The sequence below is a fragment of the Dreissena polymorpha genome, chromosome 8, assembly GCF_020536995.1.
Source record: "Dreissena polymorpha isolate Duluth1 chromosome 8, UMN_Dpol_1.0, whole genome shotgun sequence".
In the NCBI taxonomy this organism is placed as follows: Eukaryota; Metazoa; Mollusca; class Bivalvia; order Myida; family Dreissenidae; genus Dreissena; species Dreissena polymorpha.
Genome location: NC_068362.1, coordinates 15667277 through 15694346, shown reverse-complemented (window position 1 = coordinate 15694346; position 27070 = coordinate 15667277). Strand labels below are relative to the sequence as shown.

Sequence of the window (27070 nt, the reverse complement as noted above, 5' to 3'; positions counted from 1 at the left end):
CAAAATAGTCTATGTCAATGTGGCACATGGGAGTATACATCACGTCTTTGACAAAGCTCTAGTTGTGCACACTAAATCAAATTGATTTATTTAAGATTAATGCCTGTTTGTCATGTATTTAGCTCACCTAAGCACATTTTGCTCATCATGAGCTTTTGTAATTGCCTTTTGTGCGCAGTGCATGGTTAATACATGTAGTGCCCTCAACATTTGCCTTGTTTAAATTAGAGAGGCCACGTATATAGTCCAATCTTCATTCAACTTAATCAGAACCTTTGCCTCAACGTTATCTCGGCAGAGTTTGCAACTGGGTTACATGCGGTCAAAAAATAGATCATCAGGTTATAACAAAGAAAAGCTTGTGAAGGCAGCAATTGCATTTTTGTCCAATTTCATGAAATTTATTGAGAACTTTTTTTGTAATTACACCTCATTCGAAACAGTGTTTTGTTTGTTTCTTTAATCCTATGATGGGTGTAGGAGATATGGATTGAACACAAAATTTGAGGCCCAAACTTTTGACCATGATGAATGACATTGACCATAAACTTGGGGAATGACTCGTACCTTCTGCACAGCGTCTCAATGAAGTCAACATCTTAGCCATGTTTAGGGTGATTCCTTCAAAGGGTGTAGCGGTAATGAAGCAGTGAGGAAAATTAAGGATCAAACCTTTGACCTGGAAGTATAACCTTTACCTTGAGTCAGCATGACTGTCTCATGCCTTCTGCTCAAAGTTTCAAGGACTTCAACATTGTGGCCATGCTTCATGCAAAACTTTCTAACATTGAACCAAAACCAAAATGGAGGCTCAAACCTTTAATCTTAAAATACATGTACAACCTTGACCTTGGTGTAACTAATAATGCCTTTGTCACATTGTTTCAATGCCATTAACATTTGAGGCCAATTTGATGAAAATACTTTTAAGGGTAATAATTTAGGGTATAGGAGCTAGAGAATTGAGGCAAGTTTGATATGAAAGTGTAAAGGGTACAGGAAAGCATCACTGGCAGGTGGATGGACACCTATTATCCCCCCATCTGATTTGCTCTTGCACATTCAAAATAAAATTAACAAATTGATATATTTCGTGGAATTTTATTTTACAACATTCTCTTCGAACTTAAATTTCAGTCTACAAAGGCTATATTAACACAATTTTCATTTGCTAGTTTGCAAGATGGTTTTGTCTTTGCAATATTCTGTTTCATGTAAGATCTATTCACTGCAAGTGCAGTATAGTATAACAATGGAATCAATGGAGTTCACTTAATATGCGATCTATAAATGGAACATTTTGGTGAACAGAACAAGTGCCAACACCTGCAATGAACCAAGATTGAAAAGATATAAAAAGACTTCTGAGATTTCAATAAATAGAGTGTATTACTATGAAGAATACATCTCAATCATTATTCTTAAACATAAAAGCATTCAAAAAAGAAATAAAAAAAACAACAATAAAAAAATTAAAAAGTAAGCATGTAATACAGATGTACACAGTCCACTTCTCCTTTTCCTCTAACAAAATCTTTAACAATGTTCTAGCTGGTAATAATTTCTAACATTTTCCGTAGGGGAATCGGAAGTTTGTACCAGCGTACTTGGCCTGGATGCCGAGTTCCTCCTCGATACGGAGAATCTGGTTGTACTTAGCGAGTCTCTCAGATCGGCACGGGGCTCCAGTCTTGATCTGCAAGGTAGAATGGAATGAGCTTCGCCCTGGGGAAATTGGGCTAACTGCATGTGCTTAAAGTGTTGCAGTATGTACAGGCTAAATTGGTCTAACTGCATGTGCTTAAAGTGTTGCAGTATGCACAGGCTAAATTGGGCTAACTGCATGTGCTTAAAGTGTTGCAGTATGCACAGGCTAAATTGGGCTAACTGCATGTGCTTAAAGTGTTGCAGTATGCACAGGCTAAATTGTGCTAACTGCATGTGCTTAAAGTGTTGCAGTATGCACAGGCTAAATTGGGCTAACTGCATGTGCTTAAAGTGTTGCAGTATGCACAGGCTAAATTGGGCTAACTGCATGTGCTTTGTAGTGTTGCAGTATGCACAGGCTAATCAGCGACAACACTTCGCCTCGCCTGGATTTTTGTTTAGAAGAGATTTCCTTTAATTAGAAAATTTCATAAACGAGTATACTGATGTCCCTGATTAACCTGAGCAGTATGCAAAGGCCAATCAGGGACAACACTTTATGCCTTAACTCGATTTTTGCTACGAAGAGACTTGCTTTAAAGGAAAAATTCCATAAAGCGGAAAGTGTTGTCCCTGATTAGCCTGTGCAGACTTACTCAACTTTGGATCCTGGTGGGAACAAATTCATGGGTTCATTGTAAAGATCTTGCGAATACTACCTTAGTCCAGATTAAACCTGTGGCATAAGGGTTAGTGTTTAGCAAGTCTCTTGAAACTTCAGTATTAAACACAGTAAATCTATAATAAGCAAGAGCCTTGTCACCAATGTGACAAAAGCTGCTGAACTGATTTGAAAGCTATGTTTGTTCAATGGCAAATAACTCACCAATGTTTAAAGTAGTCACTGGGGATGAAGTGTTTTGCACATCCACGCTTCATGGGGATGAAAAGTTCAAATTTAATCAATTGAGAAATGAGTAAGTATTCAGCTCCACCATTTTAGGTGGCCTGAATGACTGACCGAAAGAATAACCCCCTAATTACATGTAACAGCTCTCCAACTTTGTTTGCGTAGGTACACTTATCTTTATAAATGAGCCTGTTTCTGGGAATATGGTGCTTAATGCATGTGTGTACAGTGTTGTCTCAGATTACTACAGGCTAATCAGGGTCAACTCTTTGGGTCTTAACTGGACTTACTTCCTTCAAACATTAAATTCCACAAAAGCAGAAAGTGTATTCCCTAATAAGCCTGTGTGGACTGCACAGACTCGTCTTAGAGAACACTTCACTCACAGGCATTAAGCCTTGTTTTCCCAGGGTGTGGTTGAGGTAGATAATACATGCCAGCAGAGGCATTAAGCCCTATTATCCCATTGGTGGTTCATGCAGATAATACATGCCACATATATACATATTTCTACGCCTTTGTAGTCCCTTACAGTTATATTAATTTATAGACATTTCTAACTGAATTCAAGTTTTAAAGGCTTCATTTCAAACCCTTAGATACTGATGAGCAGCAAACAGCATAAAACCTGAACAGACTGAGTTACTCGCAGACTGTTCTGGTTTTATGTTGTTTGCACATGGCAATTTTTACTTTGCTTCTAATTGGGAAAGAGATAATACATGCCAGCAGAGGCCACCCACCTGTCCTGTAGAGAGTCCAACTACCAGGTCGGCAATGAATGTGTCTTCTGTCTCCCCAGACCTGTGGGACACCATCACACCCCAGCCTGCGTCCTTGGCCATGCTCCAGCTGAAAACCAGCTAATAGTCAGTTTCACAATACAGTATTTTATGCATTTAAAAAAAATCTTAATCACCACTAAAAGACTTCAGTACATACAAGTTTGCGTAAACTGCTGCTTAAAGCAAACACAAGCTGCACTAGTAGTATGTCAAATCTATATGCCACTCAACGTGATATACATGTAGAGATCAATTAAGACTCATTTTGGGAAAACTTTGCTTAATACATGTGCGTAAAGTGTTGTCCCATATTAACTTGTGTAGTCTGCAAAGATGGCTTTTGCAACCAGCATAAAACCAGAACAGCCTGCGAGTAACTCGCAGTCTGTTCAGGTTTTATGCTGTTTGCTGCGCATCAGTATCTAAGGATTGGAAATGAAGCCCTTAAAACTTGAATTTAGTAAGGAAGGTCTTTAATTTTATAAAACTTTCAGGGTCTAAGGGACTTACACATGTGTCAAAAGGGTAAACCTTTTAACCTTAACCATCATAAATATTTCTTCTGAAAAGGAAGTAAGGGTTTCTTAAGATTAGACTGGGAAACATAATTTTTGGAGGCAAATGATTTCGATATTGACACGATAAACCTGACAAAGTTTTATTTAGATTGTGACATAAATGTGGCCTCTTTAGTAGAAGCAAGGTTTTCTATGATATTACCTCATGACCTAGTAATAGGATGCTTATGACCCAGATTGGACCTCAGCTTAGCTATATATTAACAAGATTAACATTCACACCAGACATAGGTAACCAAATAGCTTGCCATCAGCAGTTTAGGTTAAGGTGAGCTAAAAAGGTTAATACATGTATTTGATATATAGATAATTCAATGGCCATAGCACAACATATCAAGAATGATTTGGCTAGTTATCAATCACAACAAATAAATTATTACATGTTTAAAACATTTTCATGGCCAATATATTATTTTATATTTCAAACATTTTAATTAAGTTTTGAAATAATTTGCAGATGTGAAAATTAAAAAAAATAGAAAAAAATCAAGATTGCCTGTCCAGAACTATTAATAATGCTAAATTACATAAAGGTCAGTTTCACAACATATCTTAATATGCATGTTGAAAACAAAATCTTTATTAAAACTCAAAGACCTAAGTTCATAAAAGTTAACATACATTGCTGGTTAATATAGACACAATACTTTGTGCTTATTTTAGGAATTTGTTAATTCATACTTGTCAATATAATTGTATACATAGAACAAAATACAAATGAGAATTAATTTGATAAATGTTCAAGAGGTGCAAATCATGATTGGACGAGTGGACAAAATGATGCTTTCTCTTTTATCAGATGGTAATGGAAACATTTTACAGAATGGACGCCCGCTAACAATCTTAATCCTCTTTGAGATCACCCCCCTCCCACACTACCCCCCCCCCCCCCCCACCATCTTAAATTTACTCTTCCAATTTATATCAACCTTAAAAATGGTCTTGGACACTTAAAAACCCGCAAAATATTCTCACCCCTGGATTGGTCAAAGAAAGCAGAAACGAAATAAGTCTCAGACAGTCTCAGAGACCCACCATCTGCAGACAGACTTACGCCTTGATGGACTCTGTGACGCTGCCTATCTGGTTGACCTTCAAGAGGAGGCAATTACACGCCTTCTTGTCAATGCCAGTCTGCACACGCTTGGGGTTGGTCACCAACAGGTCGTCACTGAAGTTACAATAAATACAAGCAAATTCGTTACATTGATATCCCCCAAAAATAAACTTCTGGACACAAAAGTTTTCTGGACTGATGGACAACGCCAACGTGCATCATCCTCTTATCCACATAACTCATACCAAGTTTCAATGAAATCCGTCAAAGCACTTCCAAGATATAGCTCCGGGACACACACAAAAGCATTTTTTTAAGATACAAAGGGCCATAACGCTGTTATTATCCAATGGTGTACAATGCCATTTGGCGTGCATCATCCTGTTATCCATATATATACTCATACCAAGTTTCAATGAAGTCCGCAAAAGCACTTCCAAGATATAGCTCCGGACACAAAAAAGCATTTTTTCAAGATACAAAGGGCCATAACTCCGATATTAACAGATGGTGTACAATGCCATTTGGCATGCATCATCCAATTATCCATATACAGTGATATGCCACAAGTGAACGTCAAAAAACTAAATGGTTGACGTCAACAGTAAATGTGCTTCATAAAACAAAGCGTTTTAAACATATAAAACACCAACCATGTACCTTAATATTTGGTAATATAGCCTTTCGATTTTATTATACTCTGTATTCTCCTTGGTAAGCTCGAATACAAGTTTCTGATATATTAAACGGGATTTTTTATCCAGATGTCCTGAATGGCTGCCTCAAGCTTATTGTGTGTGTCTATGATATCAGGTCGATTCTTTAGTTGTCTTTTAAGTCTATGCCTTACGTTCTATATTATATTCAAGTCCGGACTTTGGGCAGGCCAGATTATTGAATGAATTCTATGTTCTGTTTTGAACTGGCTTACAACCCGGGCTCTATGTATCGGGGCGTTGTCGTCCTGGAATATGTACCTTCCACTCGGGAAATGGCGAGCTACAACGGGCCAGAGATTATCTTCTAGGATAGAAATGTACTTTTCAGCATTAATGTTACCCTTTAGAACAGTTACAGTACCGACACCTTTGTATGTAATGCAACCCCATATCATCAAACTGAACTTAGGGGTTAGGGGAGTTCCGAGGCAACACGGTAGCCGATCTTCTCCTACCTTTCTCCAAATGAAAACCTTATTGTCTGTCCCGATATCAACTTTGCACTCGTCACTGAAAATCACCCTTTTCCAGTAATGGCCTACAGTCCTCCTTCTGTTTGTTCTGCACCAGTTAACGCGATTCTTCCGGTTGATTTCACGAATTCGAATCCGTTTAACAACATCACGCCTGTGATATCCCTCACTATACAATTTCCTCTGAACGGTTCGTCTCGAAACTGACACATTCCTATTTTGATTGAAAACACCTGTTATGTCCGATAAAGTTATTTTCCTGTTTTGTTTAACAATCCGTAACAATGCCCTACGTTCACGTTCATTTATTTTTGCCCGGGCACCTTTTCTCTGTAAGTTTTCAACACTATTCCGTGCGCGAAATCTGTTAATAATCCCAGCTATTGTAGTCCGTGGTATGCCTAATCTTCGGGAAATTTCTGTTTATCGAAGGCCAGATTGAAACAATGAAACAACAGCCGTTTTCGTATCAGGCATAAGTTCTTTCCCTTCACCTACCATGACTGTTTGTAACACGATTTCGGCTGCAGATTACGTCATTTTCTAGATATAAATACGTCATGATGACGTCACGAAGCATAGAGAAATGATTGATTATAGGAAGGGACATAACCGTTACATTTTTATTTCATTTGAACGTTATTTACTGCCCTTACCAATGCAGCCATTACTAAAAACGTTATGACATTCACTTATGGCACAAGTCTGTATATATACTCATACCAAGTTTCAATAAAATCCGCCAAAGCATTTCCAAGATATGGCCTCGGACACAAAAGTGTCGGAAGGACAGAAAGACGGACGGATGGACAACGCCAAAACAATATCCCTCCACCTATGGCGGGTGATAATAAGCAAAGCTCTGGAAAAACTGGACTTACTGCATGTGTGTAAAATGTTGTCCCATTAAATGGGCCGTGCTCCGTGAAAAGGGGGTTTAATGCATGTGCGTACAGTGTCGTCCCAGATTAGCCAGTGCAGTGTGAACAGGCTAATAAGTACAGACATTTTCAACTTTATGGAATTATTTCGTGTAAAGGTAGTCTCTTCGTTGCGACAATCCAGTTTAGGCAGAAAGTGTCGTGCCTGATTAGCCTGTGCGGACTGGAAAGGCTAATCAGGAACGATGCTTTACCTAATTGCATTCAGACAAGTTTTCACAGACACCAACTCAAATACATTTGAGCCGTGCTCTGTGATAAAGGGGTCTCATGCATTTGGGTAGTGTCCTCCCAGCTTAGCCTGTGCAGTCCGCACAGGCTAATCAGGGACAACACTTTGTGCTTTAATGATATCTTTCTTTAAAAGAAAGTCTCTTTTTAGCAAAAACCCAGTTTAGGCGGAAAGTGTCGTCCCTGATTAGCTTGTGCGGACTGCACAGGCTAATCTGGGAGGACTCTTTATGCACATGCATTAAACCCTTTTTTCACAGAGCATAGCTCATTTATATTTTGTAGTATGAGAGTGTAAACATTTTGTTCATGTTATATTTCTTAGTTTTGAGTTTCAGTGCAGGGCAAGCTAGCTCACCAGATGACCACACGCTCAAAGATATATAAGGATCACAAAGCAAAAAGGCACATTGCTGAGCTCCACTACAACCCATTACAACATACCCCACAATCTGGATCTTCACGTTTGAGGTGAGTTTTGTGTAGGCGGCCCAGTCATCCTGGTCAAAGGGATCCTCGATGGACACAATGGGATAGTTCTTGATGAAGCTCTGGTACACGTCAGCTAGCTTGTCAGAAGTCAGCTGCAAGCAATGATATAAGGACTGAGTAAATTGCATGGCAATAAAATGCATTGGAATACAATCGAACCTCTTTATTTCGCTTAGTGACCGCAGCTGAGAATGTTTTAGTTATTAGTATTCAAATTAAATATTTCTACTTTTTTACCAGGTTTAGAAATCTGTTTTGAAGGATCTGAATGTTTTTACAAATGTAAAATAACATACAAGACACAATTTCATTGGACTTGTAATATTGAACTTATTTTAGTTTACTATTTGATTCAATATCTGTATGTGAAACATACCAATTAGTTCACAAAAACCTAAAACATACACAAAATAAGGACAACAGTGTTTTGGCATACGTGCTGTTTAATTTAAAACCTTTCCACATCGACTTTAAAATAGCAATACAACTCAGATGCGTATTTTCACGCATTTGTAGTCCCTTAGAAAGTTATATTTAATTTAAGACCTTTCTTACTTGATTCAAGTTTTTAAGCCTTCATCTGCAAACCTTAGATACTGATGAGCAGCAAACAGCATAAAACCTGAACAGACTGCGAGTTACTCAGCACATAGTCGTTTTAATTTTGCTTCCAAGTGGGAAAGGGTTCAGCAACTTAAGTTAATCATTCTTTAAACTGACTTAAAAGTGGACCCCATGCATGTGTCATCCTAGATAATTCTGTGCGAACACTTTCTGCCTAAACTGAATTTTTTCCATAACATGATTAATAAAATAATTACAGCAGAAAGTTTCATCCCTGATTAGCCTGTGCAGACTGGAACAACACTTTAAGCACATTCAATGAAAACCTTGTTTTCCCATAACAAGCCTCATTTATTTAAGACATTAAGACGCAGCCATGTCCTCCTCCTTGACTTTGTCAAATTTTCAATACATTTATGTTCAATTTTTGGATCGGTCAACCCTAAATCTACAAACATTAGTGTCCCATTAATAATAATGATTTAACAGAGTCTCACCCAGTCCTCTTTCTTAGAGTCCTTGTTCTTGAAGTCAAGATCGTACAACTCGTCCTTGCAGAACTCTGAGGCTGCCACATCCATGCCGATCTGGATCTTGCCCGTGTAGCCTGCCTTCTCTATGGCCGTCTTGAGGAGGGCCAGGCCTTCATCATTCTCCAGAATGTTGGGGGCGAAGCCACCCTCGTCTCCCACGTTGCATGCTGGGAAGTAAGCAGACAATCCCTAGATATGGGTCTCGTATAAAATGGTGCCTGAGAATTGTAATCAACAATTGACAATTTAAACATGTCAAATAAGTGTTCAAACCAATGTAATGGGTTCAAATAGCATGTTCAATTCAAGGAAATGTGCATAAATATTGTTATTGAAAAAAAGGCGTTTTAATTGTTTTCCTGTACCTCTGAACTTATTATTTGAAAGGTAAGATATGAAATAGATTTTTCAAATTCCAACCAGTCCTGTTACGATTGTTTGAACAGTTAAAATACACTTTCTCGGCTATAACAATAGAATTTCAAAAAAATCCAGTTCAAATTCGTATCTTATAACTTGAAACCAATAAAATGTTACAAGCCCACTGATATACAATCGGAAATCTAAGCAAGCCCAGTGTAGGGCTTGCGGACTTGTGCTTATTTCCATCACTGGTTTCATGTCCAATGTTTTTATGACCACAAATATAGATACTTTAACATAAAATAGGAGCAAGAGGATAGACAAGTTAAAAATAATATCATACATGTAGGAATAAAACTGCATCAAAAGTTTTTGAAGTGACCAAATGAAATATTTTATAAAAATGAGAATGATATGTAAACTCAGAGTTTTGCTTGATAGGATCTTAATGTATCCTTATCCAGTCACATATGAAATAGATGTTCTCATTCTATATGGTCCTGCCAGAAACCTTAGAATGGTTAAAATACACTCACAACTTTTTGGAGAAGATTTTATTGCCATTCTTGGGTCAAATTCCAGAGAAAAACTATGTTTTTTTCCAACTGCAGGCCCAATATTAGCAATTGATATTTGACTTTCATTTTATTCTTATATTCCCAATTTCATTTGTTAGGTAATTTTCTCCATATGGTGAACAAAAGGCCCTGCAGACCCATCCTTTCCCCACTTAGCATGTGCAGTGTTCCTTTTCACCATTTTGGAAATTGGGCCCAGGCCCTTTGCGTTGGGAAAAATAGTGTCGTTTTGACTAAAATTGGGAAATTTTGTGTATTGAATTATTTACCAACAAATACTCTAAAATTGAGTATAAGTGTTATCAATGTTATATTTGCTAAGATTCAACCCATAAAGCTGCAAAGGGGAGTTAACTAAATATTGCATTTTACTTACAACAACAAACACATTAGGGAAGGGAATCTTCGATTGGGAGTACTTTAGGCAGTCACTGTGTTAAAATATACTTTTTGACATCAGGAATATTGATGGCCCAAACTTTGACTTACCATCCTGTCCATACTTTTTCTTGATGACGTCCTTCAGGTTATGGTAGACCTCTGAGCCCATCCGCATGGCCTCAGTGAATGAGGAGGCTCCTGGGTAATACAAGAAATAGAAAATGGGGTACAGAACTATATTGTTCTGTTATATTACTTTCCTTTTCTGTCCCTTGTAAAACTTTTGCAATATAAAATTCTGTCAGTATAAATTATGTTACTTCCTGCATAGTAATAATACCCTTTAAATTGGAAAAAAACAGGACACACGAAAAAAACACAAATATGGACCATTACAGTACAAGTTTCCTCAAGAAACAATCTGAAGTTCTCTGAAAACAGATGTGTGTGCACACTGAAACATGCTATTCACCGACCTGTAGGAAGAATCATGAACTCCTGCATAGCCAGCTTGTTCCCAGCGTGGCTACCACCATTGATCACGTTGAACGCAGGAACCGGTAGAATGACTTCGGTGTTTCCCGCAAGGTCAGCGATGTGGCGGTACAGTGGCACCCCCTTCTTGGCGGCACCAGCCTTGCACACAGCCAGGGATACACCCAGGATGGCATTGGCTCCCAGCTTGGCTATAATAGGAAATGGAAAACAGGGTTTTTTACATTAGCCTTGTTCTGGGGAAACAGGCCTTAATGCATCTACATATAACATCTTCCCAGATTAGCCTGTGCAGTTCATACAAACTTATCAGGAACAACACTTTCTACTTTTATGTAATTTTTCATGTGAAGTAAGTCTCTTATAAACAAAAATCAAGTCTAGGCGTCCCTTATTATCCACTCATCCGTTTTCCCAGATTGAGGCTCGTATGGCTCTGTGGAATGGGCTCTATCCTTTAACTAAGTAACTTGCAGACTGTTGAGGTTTATGCTATAAACCACACAATTCAAGACAAATCACTCTGTAAACTAACATACATTTGTTCTCTGTACCATCCAGACTCAGAAGAAACTCGTCTACAGCTGTCTGGTCTGCCTCATCCAAACCCTGCAAAGAGCAGCAACAATTAGTGTTGTTTTTTTTCACCATACTATTTTGTAAATGGGGCACTATAGATTGAGAAAAATCTCTATTTTACTAAAATTGAAAAAATTGGTTTGTTTGTTTTGCTATACAATAGATTAAAATTGTTTTGTCAATTGTAAAAATAAAAATGTTTTTATTTAATAATATTAAATTTACTAGAAATGGCGGGGCAGAGGCCGACGCGTATCCCCACGCCGCATGTTTGACCCAGGGGCAATGGGTCCATGCATAGTTGAGATTGACCGTATTGTCATAAGAGAAGTTCAGTATCAATTAGAAGTGAATCGGTGTAGAAATGAAGAAATTATAGTAAAAGACACTTTTGGGTGGGTGTGGCCTATTATGGGCGGGGCGCCCCAGGGTTGGTAAAGGGGCCATACATAGTTGAGATTGACCTTATTGTCATAAGAGATGTTCAGTATCAATTTGAAGTAAATCGGTGTAGAAATGAAGAAATTATAGTAAAAGGCAATTTTGGGTGGGCATGGCCTATGTGGGCGGGGCGCCCCAGGGTTGGTAATGGCGCCATGCATAGTTGAGATTGACTGTATTGTCATAAAAGAGGTTCAGTATCAATTCGAAGTGAACCGGTGTAGAAATGAAGATATTATAGTAAAAGGCAATTTTGGGTGGGCGTGGCCTATGTGGGCGGGGCGCTGCAGGGTTGGTTATGGGGCCATGCATAGTTGAGATTAACTGTATTGTCATAAGAGAGGTTCAGTATCAATTTGAAGTGAATCAGTGTAAAAATGAAGAAATTATAGTAAAAGGCAATTTTGGGTGGGCGTGGCCTATGTGGGTGTGGCCTATTATGGGCGGGGCGCCCCAGGGTTGGTAATGGGGCCATACATAGTTGAGATTGACTGTATTGTCATAAGAGAAGTTCAGTATCAATTAGAAGTGAATCGGTGTAGAAATGAAGAAATTATAGTAAAATACAATTTTGGGTGGGTGTGGCCTATTATGGGTGGGGCGCCCCAGGGTTGGTAATGGGGCCTTACATAGTTGAGATTAACCGTATTGTCATAAGAGATGTTCAGTATCAATTTGAAGTAAATCGGTGTAGATTTAGCAGGGTTCTAGTGCTAATAGTGTAGGAGGAGCAGGTGGCCAGGACGGACGGACAGACGCACATCAATACAATATCCCCACTTTTTCTCCGAAAACATGGGGATAATAATTATATTACATTCACTAAGGTTCAACTCATATAGCTGGGTAGGAAGATTATGGTTACTGATTGTTCAGATTTAATAGAGGATATTTGTTGGATTCGATGGAATATCAATTTTAATTCACAAGTGAAAATGTTTTATTCTATAATCATGAGGGAATTAAAATGAACATTACACCAAATCCAACGTATTTTCTCTTTATTTTATGCATACAAATGATTTTGTTTGTATTTATGCACAAAAATAGTTCCCGTAAAGCAATGAAAATTATAGTTTATTTAATTTTTTTAATTTTCACTGTTCGAAACTGTGAATCATCGCTTTTAATTTTACTGATTTGCATCTATAAACCACAGGAATGCATAAAATATTATTTATATTATAACTTTTTTTCAATTTTGTTGTTGACACCTTTAGAAATTTTATGAAGTCATTTGTGAAAAATATATATACTTTTTAAGATCGTGATTTGGGCTGAATGTCAGTCCCTATTTGTAAACAAGAGGGCCATGATGGTCCTGAATCGCTCACCTGACTCATTAAGATCAGATGAAAGCTATGACCTCCAATGTATACACAAGGTTTTTCTATGATTTGACCTAGTGACCTAGTTTCTGACCCCAATGACCCAAATACTATCCCAATCCAGATTTCATCAAGATAAACATTCTGACAAAATTTCATAAAGATCTGATGGAAACTGTGACCTCTATTTTATTTAGATTAAATGAAAACTGTGACCTCTAATGTGTACACAAATGTTTTTTTTAACTTTGACCTAGTGACCTAGTTTTTGACCCTAGATGACCCAAATTCAATCCCAACCCAGATTTTAACAAGACAAACATTCTGACCATATTTCATTAAGATCTGATGAAAACTTTGACCTCTATTGTCTACACATGTTTTTTTTATGAATTGACCTAGTGACCTAGTTTCTGACCCCAGAGTTCATCAAGAAAAACATTCTGACCAAATTTCATAAAGATTGGATAAAACTGTGACCTCTATTGTCTACACAAGTTTTTTCTATTATTTGACCTAGTGACCTTGTTTTTGACCCCAGATGACCCAAATACAATCCCAACCCAGATTTCATCAAGATAAACATTCTGACCAAATTTTATAAAGATTAAATGAAAACTGTGACCTCTATTGTCTACACAAGGTTTTTCTATTATTTGACTTAATGACCTAGTTTTTTGACCCCAGATGACCCAAATACAACCCCAACCCAGATTTCATCAAGATAAACATTCTGACCAAATTTCATAAAGATTGGATGAAAACTGTGACCTCTACTGTCTACACAAATTGTTGACGGACACACGAACGCACACACACTCACAACGGACGCCGGACATCACACGGTCACATAAGCTCACCATGTAACTTTGTGACAGGTGAGTTAAAAACAAACTGCAAATTGTCAGGGGTGTAAAGATCTGATAAAGATCACTCTCCCTCAAGGATTACCAACTGCCAAAATCAGGTTTGCTTGCCATACTTTGCAGTCGCCTTATGTTTCAAGTTGGTCAATGTGATCCCTACCAAGACATAATCTTCCTCAAAATAAAGTCCAGATATAAAGTTGATTTGATATTTTCAAGTTTCACTTGCCACATATGGCATAAAACCTTTTTCCACGTGACCCGACTCATATGAGCTGCGTTCTGGGAAACTGGGCTTAATGCATGTTTGTAAAGTGTTGTCCCAGATTATCCTGTGCAGTCCGCACAGGCTAATCAGGGACAACACTTTCCGCCTAAACTTGATTTTCGGTAAGGAGGGACTTCCTTAAAACTAAAAATACCATAAAAGCGGAAAGTGTGTCCCTGATTAGCCTGTGCGGACTGCACAGGCTAATCTGGGACGACACTTTACACACATGCATTAAGACCTTTTTTCACCTGACCCAACTCATATATGCTACTACAATCTTAATATAATTATTGATTAACTAGTAAAAAATCATCACTTACAGATTTGACAAGTTCACCAGCAATTATGTTGTTGACATTGTTAACAGCATTCATGACACCTGAAATAATTGAAACATATATAAACATAGCACTGGGAAAACTGGTATTAATGAATGTACGTAACATGTCATCCCAGATAAGCATTTGATGTCTGCACAGGCTAATCAGGGATGGAAATTTCAGCTTTTATGGTGTTTTTTTGTTTGAAGGAAGTTTCGTTTAGGTGAAAATCCAAATTTTACTGAAAATATTTTCCTAGATATGCCGGTGTGGACTGCACAGGCTAATCTGGGTCGACACTTTATGCACATGCATTAAGCCCAGTTTTTCCATAAACAGACTCATATTAGAAACAGCTCATAATCTGAAGCCCAGATTGCATGTGTACATGATAGGTGGTAAGTGTCATGCGTTAAGCCCTGTTTTCCCAGAGCATTTACATTTATAAACATGTTTAAATTGTACTAATTTGCTATAAAACAAAGATTAATTTCATGACAAATTACTAACATTTTTTTGTTCAAGACACTGAGAGACTTTTGACAAGATGATAAAATACATACTGGTCCACCGGATTTAAATTTTCTGTTTGTCCCACTGATCATTGAACAAGTACAATTTTTGTACAATAAAATACAAATACAAACGGTCATGGTACTATAATCCGATTGGCAAGTAGCAAATTGTTGTTTTTTGTTAAAAAGACTTTGCGATGCCAAAAAGCACACCAGAAACTTCGACTCTGCCAGTCAGTCAGATTTTGTTATCATCTTTTTTATTTAATATTTAATATATTTAATACAAGAGCTGTGTTTGTGAAACACAATTCCCCCTACTGCACTCTGAAGCAGCATAGCAGCTATATCCCGATTGAAAACATCATGACCAAGTAACGGTCAATTAATATTTGACAAAGTTATGGGCCTTTAGTACATGTAAGTAAGTTATGTAGGTAGCCTTCCACATGAAAAATAAGATCAGTATTTGAAAGCATTTTTTTAAAATCCCAGCAAGTGTTATTTATACAAAAATTTCGACGTTTAAGGTATGTAACTTTGTCAAAAATCATCAACACGACTAAACTTGAATTTGATCTTGAGTTATGTAGGTACAATACCAAAACCAAAATCAAGTCAATATCTGAAAGTGTTCAGGAAAAAAGTTGGGACAACTGTCATTCAAGGGAAATTTTGTCTACACAAGGTTTTTCTATTATTTGACCTAGTGACCTAGTTTTTGACCCCAGGTGACCCAAATACAATCCCAACCCAGATTACATCAAGATAAACATTCTGATCAAATTTCATCAAGATTGGATGAAAACTGTGACCTTTATTGTCTATACAAGGTTTTTCGATTACTTGACCTAGTGACCTAGTTTTTGACCAAGTGACCTAGTTTTTGACCCCAGATGATCCAAATACAATCCCAACCCAGATTTGATCAAGATTAACATTCTGACCAAATTTCATAAAGATTGGATGAAAACTGTGACCTCTACTGTCTACACAAACAAATTATTGACGTTTTTTTTATTATTTGACCTAGTTTTTTACCTCAGATGACCCAAATACAATTCCAACCCAGATTTCATCAAGATAAACATTCTGACCAAATTTCATAAAGACTTGATGAAAACTGCGACCTCTATTGTCTACACAAGATTTTTCTATTATTTGACCTAGTGTTTGACCTAGCGACCTAGTTTTTGACCCCAAATTACCCAAATACAATCCCAACCCAGATTTTATCAAGATAAACATTCTGACCAAATTTCATAAAGATTGGATGAAAACTGTGACCTCTACTGTCTACACAAGGTTTTTCTATTATTTGACCTAGTTTTTGACCTAGTGACCTAGTTTTTGACCCCAGATGACCCAAATACAATCCCAACCCAGATTTCATCAAGATAAACATTCTGACCAAATTTCATAAAGATTGGATGAAAACTGTGACCTCTACTGTGTACACAAGGTTTTTCTATTATTTGACCTAGTTTTTGACCTAGTGACCTAGTTTTTAACCCCAGATGACCCAAATACAATCCCAACCCAGATTTCATCAAGATAAAAATTCTGACTAAATTTCATAAAGATTGGATGAAAACTGCAACCTCTATTGTCTACACAAGTTTTTTCTATTATTTGACCGATTATTTGACCTAGTGACCTAGTTTTTGACCCCAGATGACCCAAATACAATCCCAACCCAGATTTCATCAAGATAAACATTCTGACCAAATTTCATAAAGATTGGATGAAAACTGTGACCTCTACTGTCTACACAAACAAATTGTTGACGGACGGACGCACGCACGCACACACACACGCACGCACGCACATACGGACGCCGGACATCACACGGTCACATAAGCTCACCATGTAACTTCGTGACAGGTGAGCTAAAAACAGAGAGTTAAAGAAAAGCATTGCACATTGTTTTACCTTTCCCGAGGTAGGCCTTAGGGTCCTTATCTCTCATTTCCAGGGCCTCATAGATGCCTGTTGATGCTCCACTAGGAACTGCAGCACGGAACAAGCCTGGAAACATAAACATGTGGATTTACCATATCATCTTTACTGTGGGAAAACAGGGCCCTTTTGCATTTGCCTAGGGTCATCCCAGATTTGGCGGTGTAATCCGCACAGGCTTATCAGGGTCCTTACTTTCCGCTTTAATGGCATTTTTGTTTTAAGGAAAACTCTTCTTGGTGAAAATTCAGTTAAGGCTGAAAGTGTTGTCTCTGATTTGCCTGTGACACTGAGGACTGTGACACTGAGGACTGTTACACTTTACGCACATGCATTAAGCCTGCCTATATACACAAAACCATCATAAGTTGAGCTTGAAACACTTTAAGATACATGTGGTAATATTTCTAAATCAGATGGCAGTTTGATTACTATTTTAACATAGCTAATCCTTTCACAAATAAAAGAATTGTCATTATTTAAGTTCAACTATCATATGATACCCTTTTCTGTGGTGACATCAACTTCCACTGTCGGATTACCACGGCTGTCAAAGATCTGACGAGCTTTTACTGCTTTAACTGGCATGATTGCTGAAAAGAAAATAATACAAGAGCTGTCAGAGGACAGCGCGCTCGACTATTCGAGTGCTTGACAGTATAACATAAGCCATCATGGAGAAATTGCTCATATTCAATAATTTATTAGTAGATCTTTCAAAAATAAAAAAAGGAACAAAATTATTTTTTTTTTGGGGGGGGGGGTGAGAGTGGGGTATAATGTGGGGTGGGGTAATTTATAAGATGATGTTTAAAAAAAAAAATTGGGGGGAGGGGAGGTTGTCACATAATGATAGGAAATTAGGTGAAATATTTGGGTTTTCTTTATGTAAGAAATATTGACAAGTTTATCAATGGCGAGTATACATGACAGTCACAAAGTGAAAGATTAAATATTTAGATCTGGTGTATGTTTAACAACAAAAAGGGAACAATGCTGTTGACACAAGGCTTGGGCTGTATTTGCATTATTTATTTGTATCACAATGCTGATTAGCATGTACATACTTGAATAGTGACTTCTCCAGTCCTAGGTTGTAATTCAACCAACCAGCAATAAGCGCGCATAGAATCGACCAATCAAATATGTTATAGAAATTTTATTATTGTATGTTTATATGTAGTTCGATAGAACGAGATGTTTGGTGTGGAAACGAAGTCAGTTAGCATTTAGATCTAGAGGTGAACAGATGGAAAAAGACACAATCATGTAGCAATCACAATGTATTTGCACAACTGAAAATATTAGTTATGTCAGACATTAAACTGGAGTAGAAACTGATATATGGTGTTGTTGAATATTTTATCCCACATTATGCAGAGAAATTAACATAAATAGAGAGGGATGGACTGGTCCCATGCGCGACACGGGAAAATGGTAGTTAAACTTTAAGCAAATCTCGTCATCATAACAATATGCGCATGACGAGAAATAGAATGGTAGGCTACATACTAGTAATTTAAGAGAAATGAACATTGCTAGTAACTATGTGTCGTCCATGAACTATGAACGATAACGTGACAAGGTTGGGGGGGGGGGAAGGGATTCTGGGTAGGGGAGTGGGGTATTGTTTGGGTGGAATCCATTGTGATATTCAGATAAGTGTTATTTGGTCAAAGTAATAATAAAAAGTGATCATAAATAAAGAAGTTATGGCAATTTACGCAAAATGTTCAATTATCTAAGTGTAAAATGGGCCATAATTATGTCAAAATGCTTGATACAGTGGTCTGCTCTTGTTTATAGGTTGGGGTCATGTTGGTAAACAAGTATGCAACATATAAAAGCAATATGTCAAAGGATATAGGAAATATTTGGGGTAGTACGCAAACTTTAACATAGATTTATCAATAATATGCATATTCTAAGTATAAAAGGGGCAATAATTATGACAAAATGCTTGATAGAGTTGTCTGCTCTTGTTTATATGTTGGGGTGATGTTGGTAAACAAGTATGCAAAATAGCAAAGCAATATGTCAAGGGACAATGAAAATAAATGGGGTAGTACGAAAACTTTAACATTTGCTGCATATTATAAGTGGAAAAGGGGCCATAATTATGACAAAATGCTTGATAGACTAAGAGTTGTCTGCTCTTGTTTATCGGTTGGGGTCATGCTGGTAAACAAGTATGCAAAATATGAAAGCAATATGTCAAGGGACAATGAAAATAATTGGGGTAGTACGAAAACTTTAACATTTGCACGCTAAAGCAGACGCAGACGCCGGGGTGAGTAGGATAGCTCCACTATATATATTTCATATATAATAGTCGAGCTAAAAAACTAAATAAAATTACTATGGTGACAACCAACCAAACTCACGTGCTTCCCGGAAAGGGGATTGAACTAGGGTTGCCTAATTGAGAAGCATGTGATAGTGTACTAATCACTGCGCTAACTGGACAACCTTAGTTGAACAAAACAGCTTTCACACTCATTTATAGATGCTGAAGTTGGTATTCTTCAATGTTCTTACCATATTGTATGAAGTTTAGGATATAACAAGAGGCCCATGATGGTCTGAATCGCTCTGCTGCTATAAACACTGTGCAATTTTGGAAAGAATAAGATGGAAACTGTGTACTTAATTGCGCAAACAAGGAGAATTTTCTCAAATTCAAGGGGAGATTATTGTGTACTTATTTCTCCGATACTGCTCATATTCAATAGGGTTCAAGTCGTCATTGATATAAAGATACTGTGCAAATTTGGAAATAATTGGATGAAAGCTGTGGAATTAATTGCGTAAACAAGCGGGATTTCAAAATTTTCTCATATTCAAGGGGAAGTCATTCTGGACTAATTGCTTCGATATTGCTCTTTTTAAACAATGGCTGTTTGTAAAACATGCCCCATATGGGTTGTCAGTTGTAGTGGCAGCCATTGTGTGAATACGTTTTTTGTCACTGTGACCTTGACCTTTGACCTAGTGACCTGAAAAAAATAGGGGTCATCTGCCGGTCATGATCAATGTACCTATGAAGTTTCATTATCCTAGGCCTTATTATTCTTGAGTTATCATCCGGAAACCATTTTACTGTTTTGCGTCACTGTGACCTTGACCTTTGACCTGAAAATTTATAGGGGTCATTTGCCAGTCATGATCAATGTACCTATGAAGTTTCATGATCCTAGGCCTTAGCATTCTTGAGTTAACATCTGGAAACCATTTTACTATATCGTGTCACTGTGACCTTGACCTTTGACCCAGTGCCCTGAAAATCAATTGGATTTGAGTCCTCATTAATATAAAGACACTGAACAAGTTTGAAAAGAATCGGTTGATTACTGTGGACGGAGTCACGGTGACCTTGACCTTTGACCTAGTGACCTGAAAATCAAAAGGGGTATCAGCCAGTCATGATCAATGTACCTATGAAGTTTCATGATCCTAGGCCTAAGCATTCTTGAGTTAACCGGAAACCATTTTACTATTTCGAGTCACTGTGACCTTGACCTTTGACCCAGTGACCTGAAAATCAATAGGGTTCGAGTCCTCATTAATATAAAGACACTGAACAAGTTTGAAAAGAATCGGATGAAAACTGTGGACTTTATCGGATAAACAAGAAAAGGCTAACGCACACACAGAAAGACACCATGCCATCCCATAAGCACTTCTGCCTTTGGCAGTAGAGCTAAAAATGAATGCCAGATTAACAATGAGCAGAATGGTGATAAGGAGATTCTCAAATGACTAACTGGTTCAACAAATTAGAAGCTTAATAAAATCAACCTCTACATAAAATACACAATATTGTCAAATCACCTGAAACAATATGTATAACCATTGAAACACAAGAAGAAATAGAGTAAAAGGCACAGACAATTTTGAATATTTTATGGACATCATTTAGTTTGACCGCAAATAGACAGGAAAAAGAATAAATACTTCTAAAACATCAACAGCTGATACATTTATAAGATGCTTCATATAAAAATAACATATACAACTGTAAAATTGTAGCAAAGTATCAAAAGTTAACCTATATTATCTGAGTTTGAATCCGAGGACAATATTAAACAATTTTATTTGAAAAAAAAAAATAGATGTAAAATGTCAAAAAGATTGATAGGGATATAGCATTTTTTTAATCCAATTCATGTAGCAATTAAAGGCGTTAAAAGATTAGATTTTAAAACTACTTTCAGCAAAAGAATGAGACATGTTGGCTTTTTTATTCAGTAATGTTGTCAATGGTTAATACCTTCCCTTTTATTATTGAATAACAAATCAATAATGTGTCGTCCTAACATTTGTCCCCTATTTCCCCTAAACTGCCACCAGTAAAAAATAAAAATGTTTGTTCTATGTTAACAGGATCATCTTCCCATTTTACTATAATGAAAAGTGTTGTTGTTGTTCTGTATTCAGAAAACGTGAATAGCTAATACTTAGAATGTTATGATCATTAAATATAGATGCATTCAATTAAAACAAGAAGTATTGGTGAAAACTATGGATGCTCCCCTTATTATAAGGTCATATAAGGCTTATATGACCTTGACCCCAGTGACCTCAAACCTCATCAAAAGGTAGAGGTCCATGCAAGGTACCTACATGCAAAATATGTAATAGATCGGTAAAATATTGAAGGTGCTATGAGAAACTGTAACCTAAGTGTGACCTTGAGATAATCTATTATTAGCCTCGCTGACCTTAAACCTCATCAAAAGGTAGAGGTCCATACAAGGAACCTACATGCCAAATATGTAAGAGATCAGTAAAATATTGAAGGCGCAATGAGAAACTGTAACAAAAGTGTGACGGAAGGAAGTAAGGAAGGAAGGACAACTGGCAGCTATATGCTCCCTGAAAATTTTCGGGTAGCATAAAAACTGCAAATAAATCCAACTATATCACGTCTCTACTAAATTCATGACTACCCTTAATTAGCGGATTTAGTTTTTGTCATGTGACTGGTTGCAAGATTTGTTTTTGCGCATGCAAGATCGTGAAAAATGTAAATGCATGTTAACTGAATTGGAACAATGGAAGATTTTTTAATAATAACGCATTTTGAAACAAGTAAAAAGTCTGAATAACAAGAGCACCGCATAACGAGTGCCACGCTCGGCTACGGGTGCAGTTTTTAATAAATAAAGCTTGTCAGATTTAATTTTTTTGTTTAAAGGTCACAGTGACCTTGACCATTGACCTAGTGACCCCAAAATGGGTGTGGCGTGTAGAACTCATCAAGGTGCATCTACATATGAAGTTTCAAAGTTGTTGGTGGAAGCACTTTGATTTTGGAGCCAATGTAAAGGTTTTAGCCCGACGCGGACCTCAGACGTCGGACGTCAGACAGCGGATGAAGAGCTGGCTATGACAATACCTCTGGTTTTCTCCGAAAACGCCGAGCTAAAAATCAATTAGCTGAAACATCATATTTTTTAACGCCTGAAATATCTGATGGTTGAATTATTTTCATTTTGTGTGCAAATCTGATTACATTAATTTTTGCTATGGTCTGCTGTTGTAACAGCACTCCCATATTATATGCAAGTGTTTTGCTCTGATCATGAATGAGGCAAAAACAAGTTTAATTGGTCATTTCTTAGAGCTTAAATTAAGCTGATTTTATTTATTTTAACAGGCTTGGCGAAATTTGAAAAATTCTGCCGGTCATCTGGACAGGCATTTCAGAAAATGTGCCGGTCCGGAGAAAATTTAGCCGGACCGAAAAAAACAACAACACAACTATGTACATTAGCATAAACCCTTTATTTTAGCTCAACAAGCCATTGCAATTGCTTTATCCTATTAAATAAGATAACAGTTTTTCAGTGTTAATCAATTCAAAATATGTAACAGGGCATCTAATTGGTCAAACTATATTTAACTGACCAATGATATCCATTAAGGCATTATAACAACATAAACTAAAGTAAGAAGAAGTATCGAAAATAAAATTGCGTTTAACAGACACTAACTTGTACAATGTAAAATGATTTTTGGAGACCTATGACGAGTGCATGTTATAAAACAATCACTAGAACATTGTTTATATTTAATAAACAACCTTTTTAAAGCCAAATATGCTTCATAAAGAAATTCATATTTTAATGTCCTTATCTACTCGAAAAATATAATGCAAAGCATTAAGATCTCGTTTGTTAGAACGCAGTTGCTGATTTTGAGACTGAGTTTGAAGTAGGTGTTGTGTAACCAGTTTAATTTGCTAATTGTACGTAACAAACTTATTGCAAACATCAAAACAATGAGCGATTTCATTTTCATGATGTAGTAAGAGGTTTGCTCTTCGTATTTTCAACTTTGAAAAAAATATGATTTGTTTGCATCTACTGTGAAACCATTATTATTCGTCAGACATTAATTTTCGTCTTTTTCGTCCTTTGACCGATGGACGAATTCAAAATCCTAACGAACAATCATGTCCCATATTTGAAACAAATAAGACTGAATTACCGTAAGCATGAGGCGTTTAAATCCAGCTTAATCCACGCATATACACAGGACTCGAAATTAACACTCGCACACTCGCAAAATGCGAGTAAAATAAGAGTGCAAGGTAAGTTATAAGCCACTAGTATTTTTTGCAAGTAAAGAAATAGTGAAAAAAAAACGAGTTATATTGCTTAATGCGTTCGACGGCATGAACGCTAAACCGTAGGTGAATTTTTTCAACGTCCAAATACCCATATGCGGAAGCGCGCACCTTGTTTGTAGACTGGTATACTTATAGTACAGATACCCCGGATGGTATTGATACAAAGCACATGAAACAGTCGACTATTCACACTCAAGTTAAATCCGGTTTTTACACAAAGGGGTGTACATTATACAGTGTACTGACAACTGGCATTTCCTGTAAAACGCGAATGCAATAAGGCTGTATCGAATGCATCTACTTCGTTTAGGTATAATAGTGTTGATTAGTGCTAATTGTTAACAACTTTATTACCCATTGTGTGTATTGTGTTTTTCAGGGGTGTTGCAGATTATACAGCCAACACGCGGCGAATCCGGATTAAAGACAAAACTATTAAACGCAATTAAAATATGACCATGTGTGATCAACACCTGACTGAAATATATTCTGCGCTTTTATTACACATTAATAAAGAACGTATTGATTTGTGTTTGGTTGTTTGGTTTTAACTGCATCTACTATTTTTGTACATATACATAAAAACCCGTACTTTTGTTTTTTTTTATAACAAAACGCTTGAAACTTTAATGATTATGACCAAAATAAATTGCTTACGCTAATTATAACCCATAATGTTCGCACCTTCTCTAATTGGCGCCGATAAAGGTAAGATTGTTATCAGTTTGACCGTGATTGTAATGGAAAAATACTAATTAGCAATTGGCTTCGTTGTTAAAAACACTCGTTAACGGTTATTCAGTCCCACTTATCTGAGATTTCGCCACCCCTGCCTCCTGCAAGTGACTACCAAGTGTCACCCTTCTTTCCCCAGCACGATTTTTTCGCAACCGCGTATTACATGTATTACAAACATTACCTACAAATCGGACGCTTTTTTTTCAAAACCAGAAATGGATGAATTAAAGTGCTTACGAAATAGTCATTTTTTTTTAAAAAGGACGAAATTTCGTGCTGACAAAAATAAATGGTTTCACAGTATTTCACATTTTGCCGGTCGCCAGGACCGACATTCTTGTTAAACCTGCCGGACCAAATGGAAAACTGCCAGTCAGGACAGGCAATTTCGCCTGTTTTAAGAGTAAAATGACTTGAAATGAAGAAAAATAACCGTAGGTCTTTAGAGTTGGCAAGGTATAAAATGACAAAAAAAAGTCCGTTGTTAGGTCCTTATTAGATAACCTAAGTCCTTGAGTAATATCTATCAAAACACAACCTTTTTGATCTGCATTTAGTCTTAACGTGGATGAGAAAGGTGTAACTTGCAAACACAAGCCACCCAGCATTATTTCCAGAGCTGACAATTGTCCACCTGCAGTGACGTTTGGAAAAGGGCCTAACTGTGACACTCATTTTCTGTGGCAGTGTTAGACTTTTTTTCTATTACTGTCAATTATCTGTTTTGATTAAAATATAGACATCAAATGTAAAGGTCGTGAATTTACGGTTATCAAGGATATGCAACACAAGCATGACATGATGACAAATAGAAATACGTTAACAAGACTGCCATCCTGTTGCTGATATGCAATCATGACATTGGATAAAATGTACCATAAAAACAAAATGAGCACATACCAGATAAAGAACAGTAGTTGACTACTAAGGGTCTACAGGCCCGTATGACTTTCAACAGTTTTGACACAGTGACAGATCTCACGGACAATGCGGCTACCTAAAATCCGAGGTCAAGGCCGTACAAGAAGGAAATTTTTCCAAGGTCAGGAAATACGCAAAATGCGAGAGGACACTTAACGAATTTGCAATATAAACATGTGCAATGAGATGTCAATATAAGATTTATCAATTTGGTTGCGTTTTGAGACGCGAGTTCGTAGAAAATGCATTAACACTTACCGGTGAATTGTTCGCTGTCAAGACGTCCTTGAGCTGTATCGGCGAAGCGAAGTTGTAAAGCGTCTCTGAGATACGGACTGTAATAACGAACGAATATTACACTCTGGATCAGCAGACGATTTATTTCATACGGAGGAATCCGAGATAGCCGATGTATCACGATTGCGAATATTATTATTCGAATCGTCTTAAAGGCTACATACTACTAAACATAGAATACATTTATATCGGTTTAAATTCGATGTTTTTACAATAACCGGTATGTATTAACAAAAATTAATGACTGTCTTATGATGCGGCGGCCCAAATCCAGAAAAAGCACGTCCCTTGAACTATCTTTTCAATATTGAACTACCGTCACAAGTATATTCCGCCAAAACATGATGGATTACAACTTAATTAATATGATAATAGGTGCTACCTAATTTACGGACAAAAGCTTATTTGATAACCACGTATCGTTATAAATATTTGGACATTATTGTGTACCAAACATTATAATTGTTTCAATTATAAAGTAAATCAGCCAAAGCAAATCATATGTTTTGCTTGATGAAAAAAAGCATCTGCCAAGCTTTAACCTTTGTATATCTCATGATTTTGTGCTTTTTTAGCCTATGGAATTTAAAGCTGGTTCGCTGGCTGCGGCGTAGTAGATATGGTGTCCGCTTAGTGACTTGGGGTTCTCGGCATTGATCCCTTTAGTGGAAGTGTTCTTTAGATAACCCTTAAGATGCCAAGTACTGATCCTACCCAGGAAACATGTTATTCCATCTCATGTCTCAAGTCAAAGTAAGCTGTTGATTCAATCATAAACTGATTTAACATAATCAAAATAATGTAATGTGTCAGATCAATTTTGATTGACAGGATTATCAATGTATAATTATGTGAACTGTAGGATATCTTACTTATTATATTTTTTTTGCAATTGAAATATTTCATTAATACCGGTATCTCCCAAGGTTACAGTTTTTTTTGCAAACTATTGTCGCATAGTTTAAATAAGGTTTCCGATAAAAACGAGCCATTTTGTAGTAATTCAAAAATCACAGTCTAAACTGCATACACTAAGTTTGTAGCTGTATGGTAAATATTTGAATGCAAACAAACATAAGGTTATATCATCCATATTTATTTTTTTAATTTATACATTCTTTTTACACAAACAACACACACATATATTTCAGTAATCATATGAGCTTATTGTCCCCCTCCAAAGGTGAACGGATATTGTTTAGGCATTGTCCGTCCTTCCGGCACTTTTGTGTCCGGAGCCTTATCTTGGAAGTGCTTTAGTGGATTTCATTGAATCTTGGTACGAGTATATATATATATATATATATATATATATATATTATATAGATATATATATATATATATATATATATATATATATATATATATATATATATATATATATATATATATATATATTATATATATATATATATGTATATATATATATATAAATATATATATATATATACGGA

General features: G+C 36.7%; 1 protein-coding gene across 5 annotated transcripts; it reads right to left on the bottom strand.

Annotated features, from left to right (window-relative positions):
- Positions 1-1085: 1085 nt before the first annotated feature.
- Positions 1086-25654, bottom strand: LOC127843001 (enolase-like). Of its 5 annotated transcripts, XM_052372829.1 has the most exons (14): positions 25578-25647; positions 25302-25395; positions 18094-18139; positions 17530-17619; positions 17000-17095; positions 14553-14611; positions 11287-11356; positions 10729-10938; positions 10361-10450; positions 8895-9097; positions 7786-7925; positions 4975-5091; positions 3301-3409; positions 1086-1696 (listed from the first exon to the last, which is right to left on the bottom strand). In XM_052372829.1, the coding sequence occupies exons 4-14, from the start codon at positions 17612-17614 to the stop codon at positions 1565-1567; spliced, it is 1311 nt and encodes a 436-aa protein (XP_052228789.1). In that variant the 5' UTR covers positions 17615-17619; positions 18094-18139; positions 25302-25395; positions 25578-25647; the 3' UTR covers positions 1086-1564. The 5 variants fall into 5 exon arrangements, with proteins under 5 accessions (XP_052228789.1, XP_052228790.1, XP_052228786.1 ...); XM_052372830.1 differs by lacking the exon at positions 25302-25395 and having other exon boundaries at positions 18094-18137; positions 25579-25649; XM_052372826.1 differs by lacking the exon at positions 18094-18139 and having other exon boundaries at positions 25299-25395; positions 25578-25648.
- Positions 25655-27070: the final 1416 nt, after the last annotated feature.

What these genes read in the sequence shown, in the direction of transcription:
- LOC127843001 (XM_052372827.1), bottom strand. Translation starts at nt 17,614, where the DNA reads ATGCCAGTTAAAGCAGTAAAAGCTCGTCAGATCTTTGACAGCCGTGGT. An exon ending in GAAAAAGTATGGACAGGATG is followed by an intron (nt 9,098 to 10,360) that starts GTAAGTCAAAGT and finishes CTTACTTCCCAG; the next exon opens with CATGCAACGTGGGAGACGAG. An exon ending in GTGAAGATCCAGATTGTGGG is followed by an intron (nt 5,092 to 7,785) that starts GTATGTTGTAAT and finishes TTGTAACTTCAG; the next exon opens with TGACGACCTGTTGGTGACCA.